General features: G+C 60.5%; 2 protein-coding genes across 3 annotated transcripts; both read left to right on the forward strand.

Moving 5' to 3' along the window:
- The first annotated feature begins 1,743 nt into the window (after nt 1-1,743).
- Nucleotides 1,744-11,041, forward strand: CANT1 (calcium activated nucleotidase 1). Of its 2 annotated transcripts, none has more exons than XM_040989830.1 (4): nt 1,744-1,822; nt 8,110-8,762; nt 9,271-9,579; nt 10,351-11,041. In XM_040989830.1, the coding sequence occupies exons 2-4, from the start codon at nt 8,132-8,134 to the stop codon at nt 10,719-10,721; spliced, it is 1,311 nt and encodes a 436-aa protein (XP_040845764.1). In that variant the 5' UTR covers nt 1,744-1,822; nt 8,110-8,131; the 3' UTR covers nt 10,722-11,041. The 2 variants fall into 2 exon arrangements, with proteins under 2 accessions (XP_040845764.1, XP_040845765.1); XM_040989831.1 differs by lacking the exon at nt 1,744-1,822 and adding an exon at nt 4,427-5,024 and having other exon boundaries at nt 9,376-9,579.
- A 1,419-nt stretch (nt 11,042-12,460) lies between these two features.
- Nucleotides 12,461-20,988, forward strand: LOC121162651 (galectin 3 binding protein). The gene is made up of 6 exons (XM_040989832.1): nt 12,461-12,562; nt 13,172-13,245; nt 17,089-17,280; nt 18,275-18,406; nt 19,046-19,298; nt 19,568-20,988. Exons 2-6 carry the CDS (start codon nt 13,194-13,196, stop codon nt 20,706-20,708), a joined length of 1,770 nt encoding a protein of 589 aa, XP_040845766.1. The 5' UTR covers nt 12,461-12,562; nt 13,172-13,193; the 3' UTR covers nt 20,709-20,988.
- Nucleotides 20,989-26,703: the final 5,715 nt, after the last annotated feature.

Below are 26,703 nucleotides of genomic sequence, written 5' to 3' on the forward strand. Positions count from 1 at the left end.
TCGGGGCCCATCCTTTGGGCCAGTAGCCCTGTTTGTTCTTTATTCCCCTGTGCGTAAAAGCCACAGGCCAGCTCCCACTGCCACCTGTGCGGTCCCATCGTCGCCCTGTAAGTCAAGACCCTCTCACTGTGAGGGTACCAGGGTTCCCCTTTCCCCTGTGGTTTCTCACTGACCTGATCCGGCACCGTCTAGAAGGCATGGCCTCCCACTGAGAACAGCCTCCGGCAGAAGCAGGCCCTTAGCCTCACTGGTTACAAAAGGGAATTTACCCATGAGACTGTGGGAACTGGAGACAAGCATCTGCAGGCAGATTTTGTGCTTACCTCTTGGGGAGTCCAAATCTTCGACTGCAGTGTCCGCTCTGCTTCTTGCTGTGCCCCCGCCCCAGGGGCGGCAGGTCTGAAGGTTCCGTTGGCTCGGTCCCTGGCACCGTCATGGGATACCCAGATGGACTTCCTCCTGTCCTACGTCTCTGTCCTGCCCTCTTTCTGCTTCTCAAGTAAAACAAGGAAAAAGGAATGTAACATCAAACGGAATAACGAAGCGGCGTCGGGGAGGACATGAAACGTGGCTTCAGCACAGCATAACGGAATGACCTGACGGTGACCATAGAAACTCCATCTGGGACCAACCAGCCCTGTGGGTGTCAGTCGAGAGGCACGGGTCACTTTGTAAGGACAACACGGACGAGTTGGGACATTCGGGAAAGAATTAAATTGTGGTGGCTGCTGTGGCTATATGGGATATGGCCGTATGGGATGCCGGTTCAAGGAGCACGCGGAGGAATAACACGCTACGTCCCAGGGTGGGACACAAATCTCTTAGTAAATAAAGAATTTGAAGACTTTAAAACAGCCAATGCTGTGAGCCCAGCCCTGTGGCCTAGCGGCTAAAGTCCTCGCCTTGAACGTGCTGGGATCCCATATGGGCGCCAGTTCTAATCCCGGCAGCCCCACTTCCCATTCAGCTCCCTGCTTGTGGCCTGGGAAAGCAATCAAGGATGGCTTTCATCGGACAGAAGATCTTCCTCTCTGTCTCTCCTCCTCTCTGTATACCTGACTTTGCAATAAAAATAAATTTTAAAAACAAACGGACAAACAAAACACCAGCCATGCTGTGTGTGATGTGGTTGGGGCTCAGATGGATAACACACGTGAGGGTGGGCTTTGCCCCTCTGAAAGACGAAGGCGCACAGCACTGTGTGTTCAGGACATTTTCACATTTTTTCTTAAATGTCATGCTGTTGCTTATCATAAAATATTTCCCAGACCCAGCATGGAGCGTTCTCCGGGCAGGACACGTGCAACAGGGCAAGGAGGACGGTGCTTCCCACTCGGCGCCAGGGCCACAGTCTGAAGCCCTAGCCCCTACCTTGGGGCCTCTGCGACTTAACGGAGGCGCCCCCCTACAAGCACCGCCAGAAGCTCGCGTGGAACGCTGCACGGCCTCCACGACGTTCCCCCTTCAGTGGCCCTCTCCGGGATGGCTCCCGCACTGGAGGGAGAGAAGGCAGCGGGGACCCCGACTAGGGAGCGGCAGGCAAACACCGCCGCCTTCCAGGACGCGGCCGGCCCGAAGAGCCACGAGACAGAAAACGAGGGTCCACGCACGAGAGGAAGCAACCCGCCACCATCACCTCCTCCCAGCAACGACCGCAAACTACAACTCCCAGCAGCCCCCGCCGCCGGCCCCAGCGCGCAGGCGCAGGGCGGAGCCTGCCGGGAGCGTCCGCCGGCGGCCGGGCGGAAGTCGGCTACCCGCTCGGCCCGGCCCTCCACACAGCCAGCCCGCCGCCCGGGCACCGGAGCCTGGCGCGCCCCGGGTGAGTGACGGCGCGCCCTGCTGGGCCTGCTGGCCCTGTGCCCTCGGCTCCTCCCGCGCGCCTCGGCCCCCGGGGAGCCTCCTCTCCCACCGGGTTGGTCAGCTCTGCCCCCTGCCCCGCGCAGGCACACAGCGCTCCGGGCACCCGGGAGTCCTCCGTCCCCTGGCCAGTGCTGGACGGCCGCCCGCCACCCCAAAACACGGGCCACCCCGCTGTGAGGAGCGTGGGCGCCCCGCTTGTGACCGGCAGGGACGCCCCTTCTGACTGGCAGGGACTCCCCTCTGACCGGCAGGGACGCCCCTCTGACCGGCAGGGACGCCCCTTCTGACCGGCAGGGACGCCCCTCTGACCGGCAGGGACGCCCCTTCTGACCGGCAGGGACGCCCCTCTGACCGGCAGGGACTCCCCTCTGATCAGCAGGCATGCCACTCCCCTCTGATCAGCAGGCATGCCACTCCCCTCTGACCGGCAGGGACTCCCCTCTGACCGGCAGGGACTCCCCTCTGACCGGCAGGGACGCCCCTCTGACCGGCAGGGACTCCCCTCTGATCAGCAGGCATGCCACTCCCCTCTGATCAGCAGGCATGCCACTCCCCTCTGACCGGCAGGGACGCCCCTTCTGACCGGCAGGGATGCCACTCCCCTCTGACCGGCAAGGAACACTTCCGTTTTCTTAGCGACACTCCTTCTCCCGCTCTCCCCCAGCCCCGGGGGTCAGCCCCCCGGCTGAGTGCCCCTGGCCCTCCCCTGACCTGTGCATGGCAGTACGTCCCCTCTGCAGCAGGCACACCTGTCTGCCCGCCCTCCTCGGAGGGCACCTTCACGCTGACAGCCCCTCAGCCCTGCAGCCTGGGCCCTTCCCACCAGGGCCTGGCTAGCCCCCTGCTGGGCGCTGCCCTGGCGGCCTCAGAGAGCCCACGTGGGTGCCCGAGCTGCTGGCTGAGGCCACACTGCCTCCCTCACCCCCACGCACACGCGGCCTGCACGCGCCAGGTGTCCTGCCTGCTGCAGCCCTGTGTCTTCAGGGTGAGGCCGCTGCATGGTCTGGGGGCAGAGTTCCTGCCCTGTGCATTGTGCCACCCTGTGAACATGGGCACGGAAGCAAACGCTGCTCTCAGGCGGTGGGCAAGCCATGCCCCTCCTCTGAGGCCTCCATCCCCTCCCTCATGCCTCGCCCCGGCAGCTTGGGGATTTCGTTTAAGCTGTCAGGCCTTGGGAGTGCCCCTTTACGGTGCACCGGGTCAGCTAGGCCAGGGGCCACAGCAGCAGCATTGGGGGCAGCCACGTGCGGAGCCCAGAACCCCCACCCACATCCCGCGTGGTGCAGGGGCCACTTGGGCCATCGTCTGATGCTTACCCAGGCCGTTAGCTGGGAGCTGCATCAGAAGTGGGGCAGCAAGGACTCAAGCCTGTGCTCATATGGTATGCTGGTGTCCCCCAGGTTAGTGACTTACCCAGCTGAGCCACGACGCTGGCGCTCCTTGCCCTGGCGCATCAGCCCCCTTCCGTGCAGGGCTGGGGACTCCCGAGGGGTCCTGGGCCTTGGGGTCCCAGCGCTCCCCGAGCAGCGGCATGGGCATGGAGTGTGGTCAGGGCAAGGCTGGTGCCCCAGTCCTGGAGCAGCTGCAGCCTGGGCAGGGAGTCAGCCACCCTCTTCGCTGGGTTGGCACTGGGGACGCAGCGCTGGCCCCACTGCCCTCGGGGCTCCCTGGGCCGTGGGTCCCAGAGAGCTCTGAGCCGAGGCCAGCAGCGGAACTGGCACGGTGGGCTTCCCTGCTGGGAAGCGGGGCCACGGGCAGGGAGTAACCTGCGAGGTGGAGAAGCCAGCTCGGCTTTCTCCCAGCGTCATCCCTCCTGGGCGGCCTGTGTGTGCACGGAGCTGAAGCCGGGGCCACGCGTGTGAGGGTGGGAGGCACAGGTGGGCAAGGAGAGACCAGAGGCTTCTGGGGTTGAAACGGCCTTGTGGTACCACCTGGCGCGGGAGCCCAGTGCCAAAGGAATGCCAGCTGAAGAGGGTTGGAGCAGGTGACAGTGAGCCCCGACCAGTGGGGTAGACGGATTGTCACATTCCTTCATTTCCAGGCATTTTTGGGGCGCACGGTGTGGTGACGTTTGGGGAGTCACTTGAGCGGGAGGGTTGCTTGGGAATCCCGCCCTGTGTGGCCTGGGTGGCCCGAGTCACGTGGCACGGCCCCGTTGTGAGCCTGAGCGCAGGCTGCCTGGCGTCCTGGCGCTGGCCGCCCCCTGGGGTGACACGGTGTCCCCGTCCTAACCCTCTGTCCTGAGTACGTGTTCCGTCACTGGCGAGGGGGCTGGGTGGCCGGTCCTGCATCTCTGCTGAGCCCCGTGTGGTCACAGGTGGCTCCACGTGGAGGAGAGCAGCGCAGGGCACCGAGGGCCCAGAGGGTACACAGGGCCAAGGACGCAGGTGCCTCTGGGGCAGGCTCTCCCATGAGACCCGGATCTGAGGGTGTCCCGCAAGCCAGCAGCGTGGTGTGGAGGGCGCCACATCTGCAGGCACGTGTTCCCTCTTCCGTGGGGTGAGAACGGGAACGGTGTCCGGTTCCGCGGTGGCGGCACTGCGTGCTGAGTTGTGCGGAGCTGCTAAGGAGGGTGGGGCCGAGGTGTCTGGGAGCAGGAACTGCCTCAGGGCTCCCTAAAACAAGTGCCTCCCGCTCCTTCCTGGCCTCTGGTGCGCCCCCTCACGCCCCCTCACGCCCCCTCACGCCCCGTGGCTCCCAGATCCAGTGTGGCCTTCTCATGTTGAGTGTGAGATCCAGTGAGGGCTTAGTGTGAGCCGGCCTGTGGGGCATGCCCTCCCCTAGCCCCTCTCCTTGGGTGCCGTCCGTGGCCCGTCCCTGCTGCGTGGGGCAGTCTGCAGGAGCAGTGGGTTTTGCCCTGCCCTTGGGGAGGAAGCAGAGTGGGTACCCTGGGGGGAGTGTGTGGGGACTGGATGGTGGCTGGGGCAGGGGAAGGGCACGCCCAGGGCTTGGAGCTGGCAGTGAGGAGCACACCTCCCCAGGTCGCTGTGGCTTCCTGCTCTGCCGGATCCTGGGAGGGAGGAGCCTCTCAGAGCCTGTTGATTCTGCCACCTGCCACATTTTCACTGCTGAAGGAAGTGGAGAAGGAGGCTGTGGTGGCTGTGTGAGGAGCCTCCCCCCAGTTGTGGGAGCCCTGTGGCAGGCTGGGATACGCCCCACAGGTAAGTGGCCTGGGTCTAGGCCTGGCCCCTGGCCTGGGGCGCTGCTGCTTCTGCCTTCCACAGTGGCCCTGCCGGTGTGTGCTTCCCAGCTGCGCTGCTGCGGGCCTCGGGAAAGGTTCCCCTGGAATGCTCAGAGTTGCCATTGTCATCGGGTCCGTAAAAGGACCAGGAACAGCACAGCCGTGAGCCTGTCCCATGCCCATGTGAGTGGGAAGGGGTGGCAGGCTGCAGAGTCTCCCCCATGTGTCTCCTGCTCACCATGGTCACCCTTCCTAGGATCTTGCCCCCGGACGATGGGGACTGGCCAGGGAGGGCTGGCAACGGGCAGCTGAGGGCCAGGAGCCGCTCCCAGGCATGTCAGCGCTGCCAGCCAGGCTTGTCCCTGGGCCAGAATGCAGGCTGTGTGGCCAATGGACTTCAATCCCAGTGCAGCCAGTGGTTGATTGCCTGGGTGCAGGGGCGGGAGGGGGGAGGCCTCAGTCAGCCCTTCCTGCCTTGCCACTTCATCCCTGCCCACCTGCACTGGCTCCTGTCTGCTGTTCACAACCCTGCCGTCACCCCAACCCCGTTTTAAAGAAGGAGCAGTTACTTACCTGAAAGATTTAGAGAGAGGAGAGACAGCAAGTGGAATCTCCCCTCTGCTTGTTTGCTCCGTCTGAAGCCGGGAGCATCTCCCAGTCTGCCGCATGGGTGCAGGGGCCCAGGCACCCGGACCATCGCCCTCTGCTTTCCCAGGACACTAGCAGGGAGCTGGATCGGAAGTGAGGCAGATGGGGCTGCAAGAAGCACGGCCATGTGGGATTGGGCACGCTGCAGGCTGTAGTTCTGACTGCTGTGCCACAGTACCAGGCTGGTGACTCCATTTTTTTTTATGGGAACATCAGGTTCTGTCAGTTTTAGGGGTGGAGCAGCCTCAAGCGAATTCATGTTACTTGCTGCAAAAGTAATTTCCTGAGATGCCAGTGGAGACCAGAAGGGAATTTTCTGGGAGGCAGGTGGAATCCTGTGTCGGTGGGTTCTGAATCCCCATCGTCCCTCAGGGGCCCTCCCTGCAGGAGCCCATGCAGGCTAGGGAAGGGAGACTTGGAGCAGGCAGTGGGGTGTGTCCTGGCTGGCTGAGGGCGGACCAGGGACAAAGGTGGCCCAGTGAGCGCCACGTCAGGAGGGTGTATGTGCTGGCGCTTGCTGTGACGAATGCCCATGTACCCTGTGGCTTGGAACCGCACCTCCTGAACCTAGTGTCCGGTTCCTGGGGCTGGGTCCTGGGGCTCAGGGCTGCACCCGCTCTCAACAAGCCAGGGGAGGGTTCACCTCTGTAACCTTTGGGGCCTCTGGGTATCCCACAGCTGTCCGCTCCGTGGTTCTGTCCTTCATATGCTGGGAGCCCACCTGGATGCTTCCCCACCCCAGGCCATTGGTCACATCTGCAGAGGCTGTGGCCCTGGCGACAGGGGACCCAGGATGGCTGTGGAGGGTGGCTGTCTAGGTCGGGAGCCCCGTGCATAGGTCTGGGTGTGCAGAACAAGGACCCCGAGGGACTCAGTCCGCAGGAGGGCAGGCCAGGCACTTGGTGAGTCTCCTGTCACAGCCCCAGGGCTGGCCACGTGGCCACAGGTTGGAGACCCCACCCTGCCAGCATGTGGAGGGAGGTGTGAGGTGGTCGTGGGCAGGGGCCTGCAGGGACGGGAGGTAACATCCTGTACCTGTGTACCCCGGGGGTTTCCACCAGCCCACAGCAAGCGCAGGCCTGTAGGCAGGTGCCTAGGGAGACTGTACGAAGGTCTCCCCCATGTGGAAGGACCTCCCCCAGAAGCTCAGGTCCGTCCCCTGAGCATCTGCCGCAGCCGGCAGCACAGCTCCATCCCACATACCTGAGGGCTGGCAGGTTTGGGTGGCAGTGTTGCTGCCGAGGGCTGGTGTTCCGTGGGCCTGTCCGGGGCTTCCAAGCCTTGGGTCTGAGAGGGCCTGGCAGAGCAGAGCCTGGCGTCCTGTGGAGTTGTGTGCGGGGAGGGCTCAGTGACAAGCCCTGTGCCACTGCCTGGCCAGGTGGCAGCAGCCCGCAGAGACCTGGAATCTCCTCTGAGGGCCCCGACAATGTGATCTGCATTCTGCCCCCACAAGAGTCTGTCTAGAAAGAGGAGGAGGGAGGCCTGCGTCCATGGGGTCTCAGGGTCCTGTATCTGCCCTCCCTGTGGACCAGAGGTCTATGTGAAGAGGGGCACCTCTGGCCACTGCAAGCCAGGCCCAGCTCCCTTGCCCAGGCTGGAGGCCCTGCAGTGTGACCACATTGCCTCCTGCTAGATACCTCTGCCAGCCAGCTTGGGAAGAGCCTTCCCACTGACCCCGGGTGGCACTTGGCCATGTCCCAGGGTCATCTGGCTCCATCCAGTGCCTCAGCAGCCACCCGAGCTGTCATACTCCGTGCCCATAGCACTATGGCTGGGACAGAGCAAGGAGCTATGGCTCCTGGCAGCCACCAGCACTGACCCTGGAGCCCGGGAAGTGGCCAGGGTGAGCCCAGGGAGCCACTCTGACCCTGCTCCCTGTAAGGGACAGGCTGCCCATGTACTCCACCAGCCTGTCTCTCTGGTGTTGAAATGTTGCAGGGTCTGGCCCTCAGGAAGCAAAGGGCCCTTCCCTGAGGCCGGGCACTGTGCTAGGAGCCAGACCCTCTGAGGTAGGCAGAGGGGAGCCAGCTGTGAGGTCCTCACCAATGCTGAGGGCTGGGAGGTGGTCAAGCAGGCCAGGCAGAGGGCCTCCTGGTGGGGGGACACTGACCCTGTCCCCACCCCCCATTTGGAGGGAGAAAGTGCCAGTTCCCACAGAGCTGTTCCCTCCCATTCGGGTGGCTGTCCTGCTGCCTGGGACCGGCCAGTTGAGGGGTTTCATGTTGAAAAACCTTCCCGCCATGCTGACTCAGAGGAAGCAGACGAGGCTAGAGCAGGGCCTAATTGAACCGTGGATGCAGTTGTCCTGGAGCCTCCCTGCTGCTGGCCAAGCCCACGGCCCGCGAGTGGCCCCAGCCCGCTGACCAGCCTGCCGTCTCCCGTGGCCCGCTGACCGCCCTGCGTCTCCCGCCATGCAGGTCCCGTGGCCTGAGCACGCTGATGCCCGTCCAGCCCGCGGAGCCCCTGCCATGGAATGACTCTATGCACTCCCTGCGGATCAGCGTGGGGGGCCTTCCTGTGCTGTTGTCCATGACCAAGGCTGCAGACCCCCGCTTCCGCCCACGCTGGAGGGTGATTCTGCCATCTGTCCTGGTTGCTGCCATCCTCTGGCTGCTCTACTCCCACCGGCCCAGCCCAGGCAGGCCCCCCGCCAGCAACGCGCACAACTGGAGGCTCGACCAGGCCCCCGTGTCCCGTTACAATGACACCTACCCCTTGTCGGCCCCGCAGAGGACGCCGGACGGGACTCGGTACCGCATTGCGGTCATTGCCGACCTGGACACAGAGTCGAGGGCCCAGGAGGAGAACACGTGGTTCAGTTACCTGAGGAAGGGGTACCTGACCTTGTCGGACAGCGGGGACAAGGTTGCCGTGGAGTGGGACAAAGAGCACGGGGTGCTGGTGTCTCACCTGGCAGAGCGGGGCCGGGGCATGGAGCTCTCGGAGCTGGTTGTCTTCAACGGGAAGCTCTACTCCGTGGACGACCGTACCGGGGTCATCTACCACATCAATGGGACCAAGGCTGTGCCTTGGGTGATCTTGGCGGACGGTGATGGCACCGTGGAGAAAGGTAACCGCCAGCCGGGCTGGCCCCACAGCTCCAGCCAGCACTGCTAGCAGCAGCCCCGACCGCCTCTTCCCACTAGGCAGCTTCTAGAAGCAGGAGCCGTTAACCATGGGCCTGCTGGAGAATATGTTCCTTCTAGAATGTTCTGTCGGTCACAGTGACCCATAAGTGGAGAGTCCTCGCTCAGCCTCCTGTGGTTACCAGAGCGTAGCAAGCAGGGCCGCCTCTCAGTGGGAGCCCGGACAGAAGGGTGTGGGGCAGTCCTAGGTCTGGGCTCCCAGGGGTCTGCTGGCCAGCCAGTGGCTTCTGTGAAGACCCCGGGAGACAGTGGACACAGTTCCTAAAGTCATATGGGGAAGGGGCGCACACTCTAGGACCCCCTCTGGGACAGGCACTCTGCATGCTGGCCTCAGGAGGCGTGGGGGTCCAGGGGGTCAGCTAGCACGGTCCCACAGGGAACCCCTGGCCTGTTCCCCAGGCGGACCCACCCCTCCCTGGAGAGTGGAAAGAGGAGAGGCCCTGCTGGCAGCCTCCCACCCCCGTCCCCCCGGCAGGATGATGGGCAGGCCTGAGGGCGTGCCGGGGGTCTCAGGTGCCCCTCTTCTCATTGCCCCAGGCTTCAAGGCTGAGTGGCTGGCTGTGAAGGACGAACACCTTTACGTGGGTGGGCTGGGCAAGGAGTGGACCACAACCACTGGGGAGGTGCTGAACGAGAACCCCGAGTGGGTGAAGGTTGTGGGCCCCAAGGGCAGTGTGGAGCACGAGAACTGGGCAGCCAGCTACAGCGCTCTCAGAGCCGCGGCCGGGATCCGACCACCAGGTGAGGCCTGGGGTGTGGAAGGGAGCAGGTCAGGCAGGTGCCTGGTGAGGCCCAAGGCGGGGGTGTGGGTCAGGCAGGTGCCTGGTGAGGCCCAGGGCGGGGGTGTGGGTCAGGCAGGTGCCTGGTGAGGCCCAGGGCGGGGGTGTGAGTGCAGGTGGGGGAGTGAGTGCAGGTGCCTGGTTCCCGTGGCCATGCCCTTTGCCTGCCTCCAAGACACGGTGCTGCCCCTTCCTTTCTGCTGAACACTACCTGTAGGCCAATGGGTCCTGTGCTCCCGTCATGCGCCCTGACCACATGGCCACTCTTCCAGCCTTCCTCAGCCAGGTCCTGGGGGATGAGGGTGCACGTTCCTGGCTGCTTCTTACTCCTCCCAGTGTCCTTGTGGGCAACATTTGGAGACCTGCTCAGCTCCCAGCCTGGCCACAAGTGGCCCGAAGTCCATCCTTCTGGCTTCAGAGGCGCCGTTCCCCTGCACATGCAGCCTGGGCTCCTTGGTCTCTGTCCCTCTGTGGACAGGAAGCCAGGGTACACACGTGTCTTGGTGGCTCCTGCAGCGCCACAAGGTGGCCAGGATGCAGGTGCTGGGGGTGAGGGCCCCAGGCACCCCGCCAGTGAGCAGGGTGGCCAGGATGCAGGTGCTGGGGGTGAGGGCCCCAGGCACCCCGCCAGTGAGCAGGGTGGCCAGGGTGCAGGTGCTGGGGGTGAAGGCCCCAGGCACCCCGCCAGTGAGCAGGGTGGCCCCTGGCAGCCCAGCGCCCTGTGTGTCCCCAGGCTACCTCCTCCACGAGTCGGCCTGCTGGAGTGACACGCTGCGCCGCTGGCTCTTCCTGCCGCGCCGGGCCAGCCAGGAGCGCTACAGCGAGAAGGCCGACGAACGCAAGGGCACCAACCTGCTGCTCAGCGCCGCCCCCGACTTCAGCGACGTGGCCGTGAGTCGCGTGGGGGACATGATCCCCACACACGGCTTCTCGTCCTTCAAGTTCATCCCCAACACTGACGACCAGATCATCGTGGCGCTCAAGTCCGAGGAGGACAGCGGCAGAGTGGCCACCTACATCATGGCCTTCACGCTGGACGGGCGCCTCTTGCTGCCCGAGACCAAGATCGGCAGCGTCAAGTATGAAGGCATAGAATTCATCTGAGGGGCACCAGGCCCTGGGTGCCCAGGTGGCTGGAGCGGCCGGGCTCGCTGGAATCTATAAACACGGACGACCCACTGCTGCTGTCTGGCTTCCTCCTGCGGCGTCTGCAGCCGGCCACCCCTCCTCCTTTCCTGCCAGCCCCCTGCCCTTTCCCCTCCCCTCTGGCCTTGGACCCCCAGCCTGCCCCCAATGCCTGGAGAGGGAGACATCTCCCCTGAAGGCCAGGCCTGGCCGCTGTGAGCACAGCTTGTGCCCGACAGAGATGGCCCTTGTGGCCGATGGATGCACAGCACCGCTGTGCCAAGCAGCCTGCGGAGTGAACCTCTTGAGGCTGTTGGACAGCTGGATTCTGCTTGATCCAGGAGGGCCCCGCGGCCATGTCCTGAGATGGCTTTCATGCCCTCCTCCTCCCACCATTGGCCTCAGAAGCCTCTCCCCCAAAAGTTCTTAGCTCAGGCAGCAGCCCCATGCTAGCCCACCACCTCCCTCTCCGTGCCAGCCCACCACCTCCCTCCTCATGCCAGCCCACCACCTCCCTCCTCATGCCAACCACCTCCTCCCTCCCTGTGCCGGCCCGCCATCTCCCTCAGTGCAGGCAGGGGATGGGGCTCTGGCCGGGCTGGGCAGAAGCGTTGGCACCCTCATGGCAGCTGCCTCACCCTGCAGTGGCGTCTGGCCTCCGACACGCCTCTTCCACCGAAGCCCCAGGGCAGGGGGCAGCGGGGAGGCAGAAGCAGCTGCTCACACAGGCTGGCTCCCTCACTGCCCACTGGGCTCTAACAAGTGTCCCTGAGGGCAGGGCTGGGTTGCCCCCCTTCTGTGGAGGCCTCTTAAGTGGGCTTACATGGGTGCTAGAGGCCCGGTCACCAGGCAGGAAGGCAGATGCTGTAGAGCAGGGCTCTTCAATGTCACCCCTTCCCGAGCAGACAGTGAAGTGCCCAAGGGGACCCTGCCTCCCTGGAGTGTTTTCCCCACTCCTCCTAGATAGGGGGGACACACCTGAGAGTGACAGTCCCCCACCCTGCCCACCTGGCCCAGCTGCCATTGGCTGAGGCCCCATGAAGAGCTGCCAAGAGGTGACCTGGGCACAAAGGAAGGATTGCTGCCCAGCTCTCCCCACAGGCCAAAGAGGCCAGAGGAGGAGTGGGGCAAGGGGCAGGCTCACACAGCTCCTCGGGGTCCTCCCCAGCTGCCACCATAGGCTTGCTGTTCAGTGTGGAAATAGAAGGCCGAAGCAAATGGGAGCAAAGTGTGACTGACATGCGGCAGGAGCCGCCCCGGGGGTGCCCACGGGAGGGTCACCACAGGACCAGGCTCAGGCATGTCTGTGCCACACCAGCTCCTCGCTGGCACACACAGAAGGGGTTAGGTCAGGTCCATGGGCCCAGGCCCTTCCGTTACGGCCACGGCACTGACACACACACACATACAGCCCTTACGTTAGGGCCATGTCTTAAGGCCGTTAGGTGTCAAGCTGGGAACAGGACAGCCTATCTGCTCCAGATCTCAACACTTTGCCATCCCAGCCTTCCACCCCCACCCCACCCTGGGCATTGGGCCAGCCAGGAAGCATGTTTGTACTAGAATGCAGCTGGGGTTGCCCTGCCCCTCACTGGGCAGTCCAAATTTGGGCCATTCCACCCTCACTCCCTGAGCCAGAGCAGGGAGGGAGAGGGGCCCCCCAGAGCCATCACAGCCAATCCCGGAGGAGACTGCTGTCAGGTGGTTTGTGGGAATCGAAAGTAAACACAGTTCCCCAGAGCATTTCCTAGAACCGCCTGAACTCACTGTACTGGGGAGGCTGCAGTCTGCACGTTAGCCACAGGAGCCAGCCCCAGCAGGTAAGGCCCCAACCTCTCCCTTGGCACCCAGGCCTCCTGACATCTCTGGCTTAGTGCAGGGACCATGGGGCTCTGTGTGTGGTTGGGCAGGTTGTTCAGAGAGGGAGCAGGAGGGGTTGGCATCAAGCCCTCAGCCCATGCCCACCGCAGAGAACACCTGTACCCAGCGGTACCATGGCACATAGCATGGTGAGATGAAACCACATAAAGGCTGCCCAGACTTCCTGTCCCCCAGAGGACAAGCAGGGCTCCCGCAGCGCTCCAGGAAGTAGCAGCAGGAGGCACCCCTTCCGGTCATCGGGCGGTGCAGAACCTCCTTGGGGTCAGGGTTCCCGGGTGCCCCATGTGAGGCCGCCAAGGCCCAGAGCAGAGTGGAGCTCGCCTGCATGGAGCTTGTGGACGCAGAAAGCTGTCCAGGGCCCGCTCCTGGCTCTGCACAGCAGGAAGAAGGGTGCCCACTCCTTGGGTAGGCCTTCTAGCCCAGCTGCCCAGCCTCCTCCTGTCCCCTACCTCCTGTCTGTGGCCACCTGTCTCTGACCACGGAACCCGCTCGTGGCCTGGGCCCTCTGTCTGGTGGGCACAGGGTCTCAGTCCCACATCCTTCTGCAGGGTCGGGGCTTCCAGCCAGACCATGTTTCTGCCGTGGCTCTTCTGGGCGTGGCTGCTGCTCGCAGGGACACGAGGTGAGCCGGGCCCCTGGAGGTCACACACTGTAGCCCTGTCCAACAGGTTTAGTCCCTCCAAGACATGGGAGCCGCTCCACCCTCTGCGTGAAGCCAGGATCAGCCAGCTCCACTGTCTGATGCATCCAGGGTGTGGGGTGATGCGGAGGTACCCGGGGCACTGGGGACAGACACAAGTGAACTGGCCAATTGTGTCAGTGTTGCAAGGCCAGCAGCCTCTGGACACAGAGGCTTACCATGATCAGGCCTTGTCTGTCCCAGAGCATCCTGAGACCTCTTCGCACAGATAACCCCAGGGTCAGGGCATCTGGTGGGCTGAGTTGGTAGGAGAGCTCTCCCACTCCAGTGCTGGGCATCTGGTTCTTCATCCCTGTCCCACCCAGGAAAGGGCGGGCGAGTCAGCCAGTGGGGGTTGGGAGGCAAGATGGAAGTCATCCTAGTCACGGACAAGGACATGGGTAGAGTGGCTGGGCAGGTGCAGCATCAAGCCGACCCTTGGGAAAGCCAAGATGGCAGAATAGGATAAGGACACGTTTAAACAGATGGAGAAATACTAGCCAGTGTGAAGCAGAGAGGGCACATGCCAGGAAATAAGAGGACAGAACAACAGCAGACGGGCACCTGGACACTGATAGATACAGGAAAGCAGCAGACACGACGGTATGGCGTTGCAGTGACACACCCCAGCAGCATTCAGCAAGCGGCGATCTGAACTGCACCAACAGCCAGAACTCCACCAGCAACAAGGTGGGAAGGGGAGTTCAGTGGGAGCATGGGAGGTGAACCCAAAGAACTGCTTGTCCTGCTGGTCTGTTTGATTTGACCAGGAGCAGAGACAGAGCAGCAGGTCCCAGAGGGATGGTGCAGGAACAGGGTGGATTTCATAGTCCAGGCCAGTGAATCAGGTACCATTTTGTGTAGGGAGATCAGGACTGTGGGTGCACTGAGCTGGGAGTGAACTCATTTCTGGCTCAATGAACTGCAATAACGTGGCATCCTACAGGTTCCACCCAAGAGAGGTCCAGGTAGCCCTCAGACCTGACGGCCAGCAGATCAAGAACTCTAGCAGTGGCACATCAGGCACCATTTTGTACGGCGTGGCAAAGAACTTAAGACTGTAGGGACAACAATGAGCGACACGTGTGCTGAGCTGGGAGCAAACTCACTGAGCTCAGTGCATTGCACTGGTGCCACAGGGAGAATGGTACTGACTGTGGCATCGTGCGTGTCAAAACAGGTCCGTGTGGCCCTCAGACCTAATAGCCAACAGGTTCTGGCAAGATCAGCACCACCAACAATGTAGTTATATAGGACACTTGGTTTTTCCCTAATCCTGGGCACTGCTCGAACCAGAAGTGGGAAAAAGGTTGTGCAGACAATGGTGCAGCCTCAGCACGGTATCGCAGGAGGTGGAGAATGGGAAGCCAGGAGCTGGGACTATGGAGACCTTGGTGGAAGTCTAGCATAAGAACCCAGACCTGAACTAGCTGGAAGGAGTGGTACAAATAACTGCAAACAAAGAGCCATATACTAACCACAATAAGTACAGTCAAGCTGTAGACCTGTGGGTGACAGCTTAGAAACCTGCCCCAAGGAGAAGAATCTGCTAAGCAGAAGTACAATGACCAAGAGCAAAAGCAGAGACAGAGGCACAATGAATATTACTGAAGACTCCCCTGCAAAGGAGCAAAACCTTTGCCAAACTCAGAGTTAACTGAGGAATACATCGAGAAAATGGGGGATACAGAATTCAAAACACTTGTTATAAAGCTTCTTATCAACCATGAGAAGCACATAAAGGTGTTCAAGGAATTTAAGGAACATGTCACACAGGAAATGAATTAAATGAAAGCTGATACATTAGAAATGAAGAATACAGTGGAGCAAAATAAAAGTACAGTGGAGGGTCTCCAAAATAGAATGAAGCAGAATAATCTAGGAACTGGAAAATATTTCCTGTCACCAGGGGGAAACAAACAAAAAGCTGGAAGCAGAGCTGAATCAGGCTAAAAAAAAAAAATATTCAAGAATTGAAAGACACTATTGCAAGGCCAAATATAAGCATTATGGGAGTCCCAGAAGGTGCAGAAAGAGAGGCTGGGTTTATAAAACATATTCAATGAAATAATAAGGGAACATTTCCCTAATCCGGAGAAAGAATTGGGAAACAACATCCAGGAGGGACACAGAACTCCCAACAGGGTTGACCAAAGGTGATCTTCACCTCGACACATGATCACCAAGCTCTCTTCAATCAAACAGAAGGAATGGATCGTTTAATGTGCGCATGGAAAAATCAACTGACATATAAAGGAATGCCAAGGAAACTCACAGGAGACCTCTCACAGGAAACTCTACAGGCCAGAAGAGAATGGAGCGACGTATTCCAGATTCTAAAAACCAAAAATTGTCGGCTCAGGATAGCATACTAGCAAAGCTTTTTTTTGTCTTTGAAAATGAAATAGAATTCTTCCACAGTAAAGAAAAGTTAAAAGAATTTGCCTCTTCCAAACCTGCCCTACAAATGGCACTTACAGATGTTCTCTTGACAGAGAAGAGGAATAGCACCCACCAAAACCAAAGGTAAATTTGAAGAACATCCCAGTAAAATGACAACAGAAGACTAAATCTATTAACAACCCATTGCTAAAATGACAGGATCAAATTACCACCTATTTGTATTAACCCTGAATGTAAATGGCCTAAACTCATCAATCAAATATCATAGATTAGTAGACTGGATTAAAAAAAACAAAACCCATTTATTTATTGCCTACAGGAGACATATCTCACCAATAAAGATTAGCAGAAACTATATCTCATGGATTTTATTTTTTTAATTTAGTTTTATTTCTTTTTTTTTAATTTATTTTATTTTTATTGGAAAGGCGGATACACAGAGAGGAAGATCTTCCGTCCGATGATTCACTCCCCAAGTGAGCGCAACGGCCGATGCTATGCCGGTCCGAAGCCAGGAGCCTCTTCCGGGTCTCCCACACGGGTGCAGGGTCCCAAAGCTTTGGGCCGTCCTTGACTGCTTTCCCAGGCCACAGGCAGGGAGCTGGAAGGGAAGTGGGGCTGCCAGGATTAGAACCTGTGCCCATATGGGATCCCGGGCGTGCAAGGCGAAGACCTTAACCACTGTGCCACTGCGCCAGGCCCAATTTAGTTTTATTTCTTCAAAACACTTTCTCATTGAATTCTTCACTGACTCACAGATCACACAGCAGCAGCATTTGCAAGAAGGTTCTTGATTTTCCTTCACATTTCTTCAGCGACACATTAGTCATTCAGTAGCACGTTATTTAACGTCATGGCGTTTTCAATTACTTCTTTTCTTCCTCTTGTTGATTTTGTTTTGTGGTTTTTATTTTAAGGCGGATATACAGTAACTGTGTGATAGACTATCATATCCAGTAGCGTGTTATTTAATTTCATGGCATTGTAAATTTCTGTTTTTCTTGCTGTTGTTGATTTTGTATTGTGGCTTTTCATTTAAGGGGATGTGTGGTAACTGTGTGATGGAGACTGTCATATCCAGATGTGAAGATACAATGCAGGATGCATTTCCACTTCCAGATCAAAGATGGACTTACAATGAAACTGTTTACTGTGTCTTGACAATAGGATGCTGGACTCTGCCATTGTCCATGCCCGCAGTGATGCACATATGCCTTTTTATGAAGAACTATACTACAGTAATAATATATTGGCACTCAATGGAAGGGAGAAACTTGGGAGGGGGTAAGGGAAATCCCCAGGGCCTATGGAAATGTATCATAAAATGATAATAATAATACAAGTAAAAAAAAAAAATCAAGCTGACCCTTGCTCTCTCTGCAGGCCAGAAGGATGGGGACATGCGGCTGGCCAACGGGGACTCGGCCAACAAAGGCCGCGTGGAAATCTTCTACCAAGGCCAGTGGGGGACCGTGTGCGACAACCTCTGGGACCTGACTGATGCCAGCGTGGTCTGCCGTGCCCTGGGGTTTGAGAATGCCACCCAGGCGCTGGGCGGAGCTGCCTTCGGGCAAGGTGGGGCCTGCTGAGCCTTCTCTCTGCCCAGCCCCGTTCCCTTCCCCCAACAACCTCTCCCTCCCCGCCCTGCAACCCTGCCAGGGCCTAGGACCCTGCTGGTGAGTGTCTCCTGGACCTGGGCCCTTCCCTCTGGCCTCTGTGTCAACCTGTGGCATTGATCTTGAAGCAGCTTCCCAGCACCCCAGGGGCGGGGATGGGGTTATGGGAAAGCAGTTTCCACTGAGGTAGTGATCGTGAGTGGGGAGTGGGTGGGAGAGCCAAGGTTTCAGTGGTGGAAGCAGGTGAGCTGGTCAGACAGCCCCGATCCATCCACCACAGGGCCAAGGGCCGAGCCTGGGCTCCCTTGTTGGCTGTGGGAGAGCCACAGCCCAGCCCATGCGTGACTGACTCCATGACTGTGCTTAGGAACACAGAACCACCTTCACAGGGCACAACATGGCTTTCTGCACTGTCCTGTGGTTTTGAAGAGTTTATTCCAAAGATATGTGACAGTGCAGAGGATCCAGCTGGCCCTTGGGGACCCTGCATCCCATCTGCACTTCCCACCCAGCTTCAGAGACAGTGAGGATGGGCCCAGAACTTGGGTTCCGGTCCCTGCAATGTGGGACTCCATGATGGAGTGGCTGGTACCTGGCTTCAGCCTGGCCCAGTCCTGGGTGCTGCTGCCACTGGGCCAATGACATGCTCTCAAGTAAGAAATAAGACAATGTTTTTAAGTCAGTTGAGCCATTGCCTGCTTCCTCTGCCATCTGTATTGATGAGCCACCGGAAGGAAGCAGGAGCCCTTGCTGGCAAGCGGCACTAAGGACCGTGTGGGACACGGGCCTCGCGCCCAGCATTCCTGGCGCCCACCCCGGGAACCGCCCCCTGACTGGTTCTACTCTGACCTTCCCATTACTGTGCCCTGGGTGGGGCCGCCTGTCCCGTGCACGTGCCCACAGGAGCCTGCCTCGAACCCCTGGTGCCCCTGTCTGCTTTGCTGTGCCAACAGGAACAGGTCCCATCATGCTGGACGAGGTCGTGTGCACGGGCACGGAGTCCTCGCTGGCGGAATGCAGATCCCTGGGCTGGCTGAGGAGCAACTGCAGACACAAGCAAGATGCCAGTGTGATCTGCACCAATGGTGCGTGGCCGTCCTCCCGCCCAGAGTGGGGCGGGGGACCCCCAGAAACAAGGGGGCGTCCGTCCCTGTGCCTGCCCCTCCCAGTACCTGCGCCCATTCTCCGACAAAGGCCGGGGAAGCTGGGGGCATTCGCGCCCATGTGCTTGCCTGCCCTTCCCTGTACCAGCCTCCTGCCCTTGGGGAGACCCGCACATGGGGAGCTCATCTGAAATAAGGCCAGGATCCCACCGAGGACATCTGAGCTGAAACCACAACTCAGCCTGTGGGACATGTCCCTGTTCCCGTGAGGTGCAGCCCCTGGGCAGCCAGCAAGCACCTTCCCTGCCCAACCCCACCCGCAGGCCGCCCTGCCGGTGTGACCCAGCCCCACGCCCTGTGGTTGTTCCTGCTGCCTGGATTGGCAGGAGGGAGTTGCAAAGGACAGGCTGTGGGGCTCGGAGGTGCTGGATATGGCGGGCGGAGCGGATTGTGGGGACAAACACACGGCTCTGCCTGCTTGGAATGGGAGTGGGGACCTGTTCTGGGGCGCAGCACCGGGTGTTTCTGGCTTGGGGTGCACCCAGCCGTGTCCTGCCCCTCCGTGTCGCCCGCTGGGAGCAGAGGTCCCCGCCCTCACGCTCGCCTCCTTCGTCCCTGCAGAGACCAGCAGTGCGCACACCCTCGACCTCTCCGGGGAACTCTCCTGGGCCCTGGGTGAGATCTTCGACAGCCAGCGGGGCTGTGACCTGTTCATCCAGGTGAGGGGGCAGGAGGAGGAGGAGCAGGCCGTGTGTGCCCACACGCTCATCCTGGCGGCCAATCCCGAGGCCCGGGCCTTGCAGCAGGAGCCGGGCAGCAACCTTACCATGAACGTGGACTCCGAGTGTTTGCCCCAAGTGCAAGACTTCCTCAGGTGAGCACTCCAGGGCACGCCCACTGGGCACAGAGTGGGCGGGGCGGGGCTGGTGGCTCAGTGCCACCTCACAGCTGTGCCCACCCCTGCACTCCGCCACGCAGCTTCCTCACGCACACCGTCACACTTGCCCTCACGCATGCGCGTGCACACACGTATGAATTGTCTTAAAAAGATCTCACATGGGAAAGCTGATGCCACAGTGCTGCAGGAACATCCCGACGGACAGTGGGGGCCCAGGAAGGCCTCACCTGTGTGCCTGCCCTCAGGTACCTGTACTCCCGAAGGATTGAGGTGACCTTGACGTCGGTCAAGTGCATGCATAAGCTGGCCTCCGCCTACGAGGCCCACCAGCTGCAAGACTTCTGCGGGCGCCTCTTCGCCAAGCTCCTCCCGCAGGACTCCTCCTTCCGAACCCCGCTGGACCTGTACGCCTACGCGCTGGCCACGAAGGACGCTGTGCTGGAGGAGCTGTGCGTGCAGTACCTCGCCTGGAACTTCGAGGCCCTGACGCAGGCCGAGGCCTGGCCCAGCGTCCCCGTCGCCCTGCTGCGGGAGCTGCTGGCCAGAAGCGAGCTGGCTGTGTCCAGCGAGCTGGCTCTGCTGCAGGCTGTGGATGCCTGGAGCCGGGAGGCAGGCTCATCCCCCGAGCAGGTGGCAGGCCTGTTGGAGGCCGTGCGCTTCCCGATGCTGCTGCCCACGGAGCTGTTCGAGCTGCGCTTCAACCTGTCGGTGTACAGCAGCCACGAGGCGCTGTTCCGCAGGAAGATGCTGCAGGCGCTGCAGTTCCACACGGTGCCCTTGAGGCTGCTGGCCCGGGACCAGGGCTTCAACCTCACCGACGAGGCCTACATGCCACGGCTGTACACCTCGGCCACCTGGAGCGCCTCGGTCTCGGCCGGCTCCCCGGTCTCGGCCGGCTCCCCGTGGGGCCGCAGGGACCCCTACCTGACCAGGGGCTATTCCCTGAGATACACTGCTGTCCACAGGCCCCCACGTATCTACAGCACCTCTTACTACCCCTCGCTGTCCTTCCAGACCCCACCGCACCCCAGCTTTCTCTTCCGGGCCAAGCTGCTCCCCTGGTCCCTCGCCTACCTCCCCAGCGTCCAGCGATGCTGGGACTTCGGCTTCTCATGCTCCGCTGAGGAGCTGCCCGTCCTGGGCCTCACCAAGGCCGGCTCCTCCGACCCCACCATTGGCTACGAGAACAAAGCCCTGACCATCTGCGGGGGGCGCCTCATAGTGGACGTCACCGACTTCCAGGACGCCAAGGCCCCCCTCCCCAGTGCAACCAGCACCAACAGCTCCCGGAGGGCCTCCCCCTTCTCCTGCCCCTCGGGGTCCTTTAGTAGCTTCAAGGCTGTCGTCCGCCCCTTCTACCTGACCAACACCACGGGCGTGCACTAGCCGGCCAGACCCCCCGCCGGGTGGGTATGGGAGTGCCACAGGTGCCCCCTGTGTCCATGCCTTCCTGCACTGCCAGTCCTGGCCACCAGGTGTCCCCGTGCCTTCACTGTGCACCTCCTCAGCTTGAAGAAAGTACTAGAAGTTTCCTGCCAGGGCTCCCCGCCCAGATCTGCAGCTGCCTGGCCCGCTTCCCCCGTCCCACCACCACCTCAGGTCCCCTTCCTGAAGTGCCCACCTCGTGGTCTCTGGGCTGAGTCAGTAAAGCCGTCCCTAGCTCTCCGCTCTTGTGTCTGCTCACTGAGCAGGGTTGGGTGTCACCGTGCTGGATGGGGGTGTGAGCTGGAGGCCTGGGAAGCTGCTGGCCGCTGGGTGCCCGCTGTGGCTGGCAGAGCAGTCTGCCCAGAGGGTGCTCCAGGGCAAGGTGAGGGAACCGGTGCCCTGGGGTCAGAGAGAAAGCAGAGAATGGGGAGTTTCCGGCCTACGGAGGGGCAGCCCCAGGCTGGGTCCCAGCCTGTGCCTGTCGGTGTCGGCGCTCAGGGTCCCACGCATGCTGCGTCTCACCGGAAAGCAGCCCTCGGAGTTCTGGCCTTCCAGGAGAGGTTTATCGGCTACACGGGACTGCAAGTCCCACTCGGCTGATGCCACGCCCCATTTCCTCTGCTAAAACAGGACCCAGGGACTGGGCCCAAGGGGAGCGGGTGACTAGGGAGGGGCGAGCGGGGGGGGGGGGGAGCCTGACCCCTTCGTCTATCTCCAGTTTTTAAAGATCTATTTTATTTTTGTGAAAGGCGGAGAGAGATCTTGCATCTGCTGTCTCACTCCACAAATGAGTGCAGCCGCCAGGGCCGGACCAGGCCGAGGCCAGGAGTGGCCGCTGAGTCCCACGGGGCACCTGGGGCATCTCCCCCTGCCTTTGCAGGCCTTCCAGCAGGAGGCTGAGATCGGAACTAGCTGATGTGAGATGAGGTTTAGGTGTGGGAGAGGAGCAACTCTTAAACGCAGGTGGAAGAACGCCTGGTGGTCAGTCAGCTCGAACCTGGGCATGGCCAGCCAAGCTTGAGGACCTAAAATGTCTGCACAGAGAGGGGTCTGTCATGCCACGGCCTCGGGCTGCCGGGGACATCTGAGTTTGTTTTCCAAGCATCAAGGTTTCCAGAAGTTTCTAGGGCTTGCAACTTTGTTTGGTAAGAAAAGTGTAAGTATGAGAGTATGTCCTTGGTGGAAAAGGTCGGAGACCAAGGACAAGCAGGAGGAAGGTCATGGGCTTTGGAAGTGAAATGCTGTGGGTGGCCGACCCAGTGGGGGCTCAGAGGCCCCCCGAAGCAGCGGGCTGGCCCTGCACTCCGTGCTGAGACACCCTGCAAGGTCGAATCTCCCCGACTCAGCCCAGAGAAGGGTTCATGTGTTTTTGTTGCTTTTTTTGTTTTTGTTGGGCCTTGACCTGGTGGTTGGAAGCTCTGAGGGTGATAAAATAATGCCCCTGGGGAATTGATATCGCCATCACGTTCAGACCACGGTGCCCGGGAATCCGAGCCGTCGCTGGGCGGGTGGGTACGGGTCATGGCCAGAGCGGAGGAGGGACCAGGCGGCGGTGTGCTTGCCCTGTCCCCTTAGCTGGGCGGGCACCTGCTGAGTATCTCATCTGTGCCTGTTGCCCATCCAGGCCTTTTCTTTGGCAAAAGTTCTGTTCACATATTTGGCCACCTCGTTCACAACAATGCAATTATTGGGGCCAGCGCTGTGGCACATCAAGCTAATCCTGTGGGCTGGCATCCTCTGTGGGCACCAGTTTGAGTCCCGGCTGCTTCACTTCTGCTCCACTCCCTGCCAATGCACCTGGGAGGCAGTGGAGGATGGCTCCAGTCCTTGGCCCTGCCCCCACCTGGGACACCTGGGTGGAGTCCTGGGCCAGCCCTGGCTGTTGCAGGTATAAATTGTTTGGGGAGCGAACCAGCAGAGGGAGGTTTTGTCTCTCCCCCCAACACTCTCTCTGTCAGATACACAGATAAATCAATCTTAAGAAACAGACCCGGACAACCCACCCTCCTTGCCGGTGTCTGGGTTTGGGTGCAGTTGAGGGGAAGGGCTGTGGAGCTGGTGACGCCTCAGCTGCAAGGAGGGGCTCCAGCGCTCCCCACCCTGAGACGTGGCCACGGTGGCACAATGATTCGCTCAGCACCCTCTGAGATGGCAGGGACCCCGGTGATGTCCTCGTGTGGCCCAGGGAGGGTGGCAGCCCTGGTCGTCATGAGTGAGGGACCAAAAACGTCTGATGTGGTGGCAGCTGCGGGGCTGACTCAGCGGGCTCGCATGACCAGCGGGCGGAAATTGCCCAATAGCAGAGCAAGTCCGCAGGCCCTCCTCCTGGCCCTGCTCAGACACAGGTGCCCACGTGTTCTCGGAGCTGGCTCGGAGAGGCTGGGGGAGGCCCTGAGGACGGGGTATGGGGACCAGTGACAACACTGGGAGCCCTGTCAGCGAAGGTCAGTTGAAGTCGTGGTCCCTGAAGCCTGTAGGGAATTCGCCTTTTGCCTCTTCCCTGGTTTCCAGCAAGGGGACCGCAAGGCCATTAGGACTCCCTGGGGACACGACTGGAGGCCCGGCAGGTGCACCTCAGTGACTCCACAATGACCAAGGTCTCCTCCCGGGAGAGGCAGGGAGCACCTCACCTGTGACCAGTGACATTGTCAACCCCTGCTCCTGGTCTTGGAACCCCTGAGCAGGGGCTGAACACAGCTCCCACCTGGACCCCACTCCCAGCCGTGGGAGACTGCTGGGAGGGGGGAGAAGGGAGTGTCAGGCTGTCCACCCCTGTCCTGGCTGCCATGGGAGGCCCTGCCTGGCTCTGCCTCGCCCCTCACAGTCCCTGCACCAGGTCCTGGCCTCCAGTCTTGCCTGCCCCTTTGGGTGTCTGGGCCTGGCTCCTGAGGGGATGGGAACTGAGTGTTGGTAGCTTCCTCAGGGGGGTGGTTCCTTGCCACAGCTCTGGGGGTCCCGCGCCTAGGTCTGGCTCCTTCTGGTGACTCTGATGGAAACACTGCTGAGGCCTCTCCCCCGGTCTCTGTGGGCCCCACCCCTCCTTAGCATCCTGGCTGCCTGTGCATGGACCCCATGTCCACCTGCAGTCACCTGGCCAGCTGCGTGAGTGTGTCTCTGTGTATCTCTGTCTCTGTGTGTGGCATGGGTCTGTGTGTGTCTCTGTGTGTTGCATGGGTCTGTGTGTGCATGTGTGTTGCATGCGCCTGTGTGTGTCTCTGTTGCATGGGCCTGTGTGTGTCTGTGTGTCTTGCATGGATCTGTGTGTGTGTCTGTGTGTGTTGCATGGGTCTGTGTGTGTCTCTGTGTGTGCATGGGTCTGTGTGTGTCTGTGTGTTGCATGGGTCTGTGTGTGTCTCTGTGTGTGCATGGGTCTGTGTGTGTCTGTGTATTGCATGGCTCTGTGTGTGTCTGTGTGTGTTGCATGGGTCTGTGTGTGTGTCTCTGTTGCATGCACCTGTGTGTGTCTCTGTTGCATGGGTCTGTGTGTGTCTGTGTGTGTTGCATGGGTCTGTGTGTGTCTGTGTGTGTTGCATGGGTCTGTGTGTGTCTGTGTGTGTTGCATGGGTCTGTGTGTGTCTGTGTGTGTTGCATGGGTCTGTGTGTGTCTGTGTGTGTTGCATGGCTGTGTGTGTGTCTATGTGTGTTGCATGGGTCCGTGTGTGTCTGTGTGTGTTGCATAGGTCTGTGTGTGTCTGTGTGTGTGTCTGTGTGTTGCATGGGCCTGTGTGTGTCTGTGTGTGTTGCATGGGTCTGTATGTGTCTCTGTGTATTGCATGGGTCTGTGTGTGTCTGTGTGTTGCATGGGTCTGTGTGTGTCTCTGTGTATTGCATGGCTCTGTGTGTGTCTCTGTGTGTGCATGGGTCTGTGTGTGTCTATGTGTGTTGCATGGGTCTGTGTGTGTGTCTGTGTGTGTTGCATGGTGTGTGTGTGTGTCTGTGTGTTGCATGGGTCTGTGTGTGTGTCTGTGTGTTGCATGGGTCTGTGTGTGTCTATGTGTGTCTGCATGGGCCTGTGTGTGTCTGTGTGTGCCTGTGTGTTGCATGGGTCTGTGTGTCTGTGTATCTGTGTGTGTGAAACATCCTTGCTTTTTCCCATACAGGGACACCTGTCACCGGATTTGTAGCTTGCTCAGGCTGTATCTGCTCAGGACACCCAATTTGGTCACATAGACAAAGAACCTAGCTCTAAGCACGGCCCAGGCACAGGTTGGCGCTGGGCACTCTGGGAGGATGTGGTCTGCCCTCTATTGGCAGGTGGGTGTTGGTGCATGTACAGACTCCTGGTGGGGGCCTGGGGCTGGCTCTTTCCTGCCACAGCCCTTGGACACCCAGAGCCACAGGTGTCTCCCACATGTCTCCCACCTGCCCCTATGGTGCCTAATCTCCCCCAGCCCTCTTCTGGCGCAGCAGTTGGCACCACGTGCCCCCACACCAAGCACCTTTCTGGTTTTCCAGGAGACAGCCCAGCAGACCCAGGCTCCCAGCCTTAACTGCAGCAAACCCCTCGTCCACGGGCCACTGCTTGGCCATGGCCACCTCCGGCTACAGGGACCAGCACCGGCTTCCATGGAAAGCCACCGGGAGCTGCCCCCGACCCAGGCCTTGGGGAGCGATGGCCAGGTCGCAGTCTTGGTGGATTACTAGGAGCCCCAGCAGGCATGTTCGTGAGACCCTGGGGCCCAGGGAGGGGGACGGTGCAGAGGCGCGTATGTACACTCTAAGAGCGGGATGGGCAGTGACGAGGTGGCAGCTGGCTGGGGCTCTGAGCTCCTATCCCCCCTTTTTGAGCAAGATCCCCTTGTGCCCCTGTCCCCACCAGGGCACCTCTTCTGTAAATGGTGGGGGACACTGCTCTTGTCTCTGGTCCCCAGGGTATCCCTAGGTGACATGCTACTGGAGCCCAGGCATGAAGACCACCAGCCACGCTCACCCGCCCCTGCCAGGGCACAGGGAGAAACAGGTGACCCACGTGGACTCTCTACCCTGCTGACCTTCCACTGGCTCCTGAGCCCACCCCAAGGCCCGGGTGTACCCCTCCCGCAAGACCCAACTCAGCCGACAGTCACACTTGAGCTGGCCAGTCCCCATCAGCTGGTGGCCTGGTCGACTACCAGCTGGTTTCACCTACGACCCCATGCAGTCCTGTGAGTCCCAACCCCCAGTGGCGACCCCACCAGGCCCCACCAGGTACCCCGGAGTTGCTGTGGAGAAGCCCAGAAGAGCCAGGTCAGTGAGAACTGACCCATGAGCCTGCCCACCAAGCCACCCCTGGAGGCACACCTGTGGCTCCCTTTTCCAGAACATTCTGCTCCCCTTCTTCTCAGGTTCCTATTCTGGGGCCTGTGCACCTGCATTTCCAAACAGCTGGCAGTCATGCTGCTGTGGACCTATGGCCACACGTAGGGGGATGGGCAGAGGCCCAGGGTCATGACCTCTGAGCTCGCATCTGCTTCCCTGGGATCCAAGTCCCTGGCCTGAGACCACAGCCCACTCCCCACCTCCTCTTAAGGGCATTGGTTCAAGTCCCACCTGCTCCACTTGCAATCCAGCTCTCTGCTGTTGTACCTCGGAAAGCAGTGGAGATGGCTCGAGTGCTTGGGCCCCTGCACCCACGTGGAAGGGAGCCACCGTGCCCTCCTGGGCATGTGTGCCCCGCCTGGCAGCCGCCCTCTAACCAGCCCGTCCCCAGGCCCTGCTAAAGTAGCTTCTTGCTTCTCGCTTCAGTCTCAGCAGACCCGCTGCGTGGGGGGCATGGCGCTCCCGCAGTAGCGTTGCCGTGGCAACGTGAAGATGGGGTGGGGGGTGGCTGGTGATGGCAACCAGGGCTGTGTGTGACCTTGCTGTGTCCTGGTCCCGAGTCCACAGTCTTTCCCAAGCCTCTGATGATGGTCACGGTCATGTTCAGATCCCAGGACAGGCCAAGGAACCCCTGCCTCCCACCTGCTAGTGCTGGAGG

The sequence above is a fragment of the Ochotona curzoniae genome, unplaced genomic scaffold, assembly GCF_017591425.1.
Source record: "Ochotona curzoniae isolate NIBS_2020 unplaced genomic scaffold, NIBS_Ocur_1.0 contig_523, whole genome shotgun sequence".
Taxonomy (NCBI): domain Eukaryota; kingdom Metazoa; phylum Chordata; class Mammalia; order Lagomorpha; family Ochotonidae; genus Ochotona; species Ochotona curzoniae.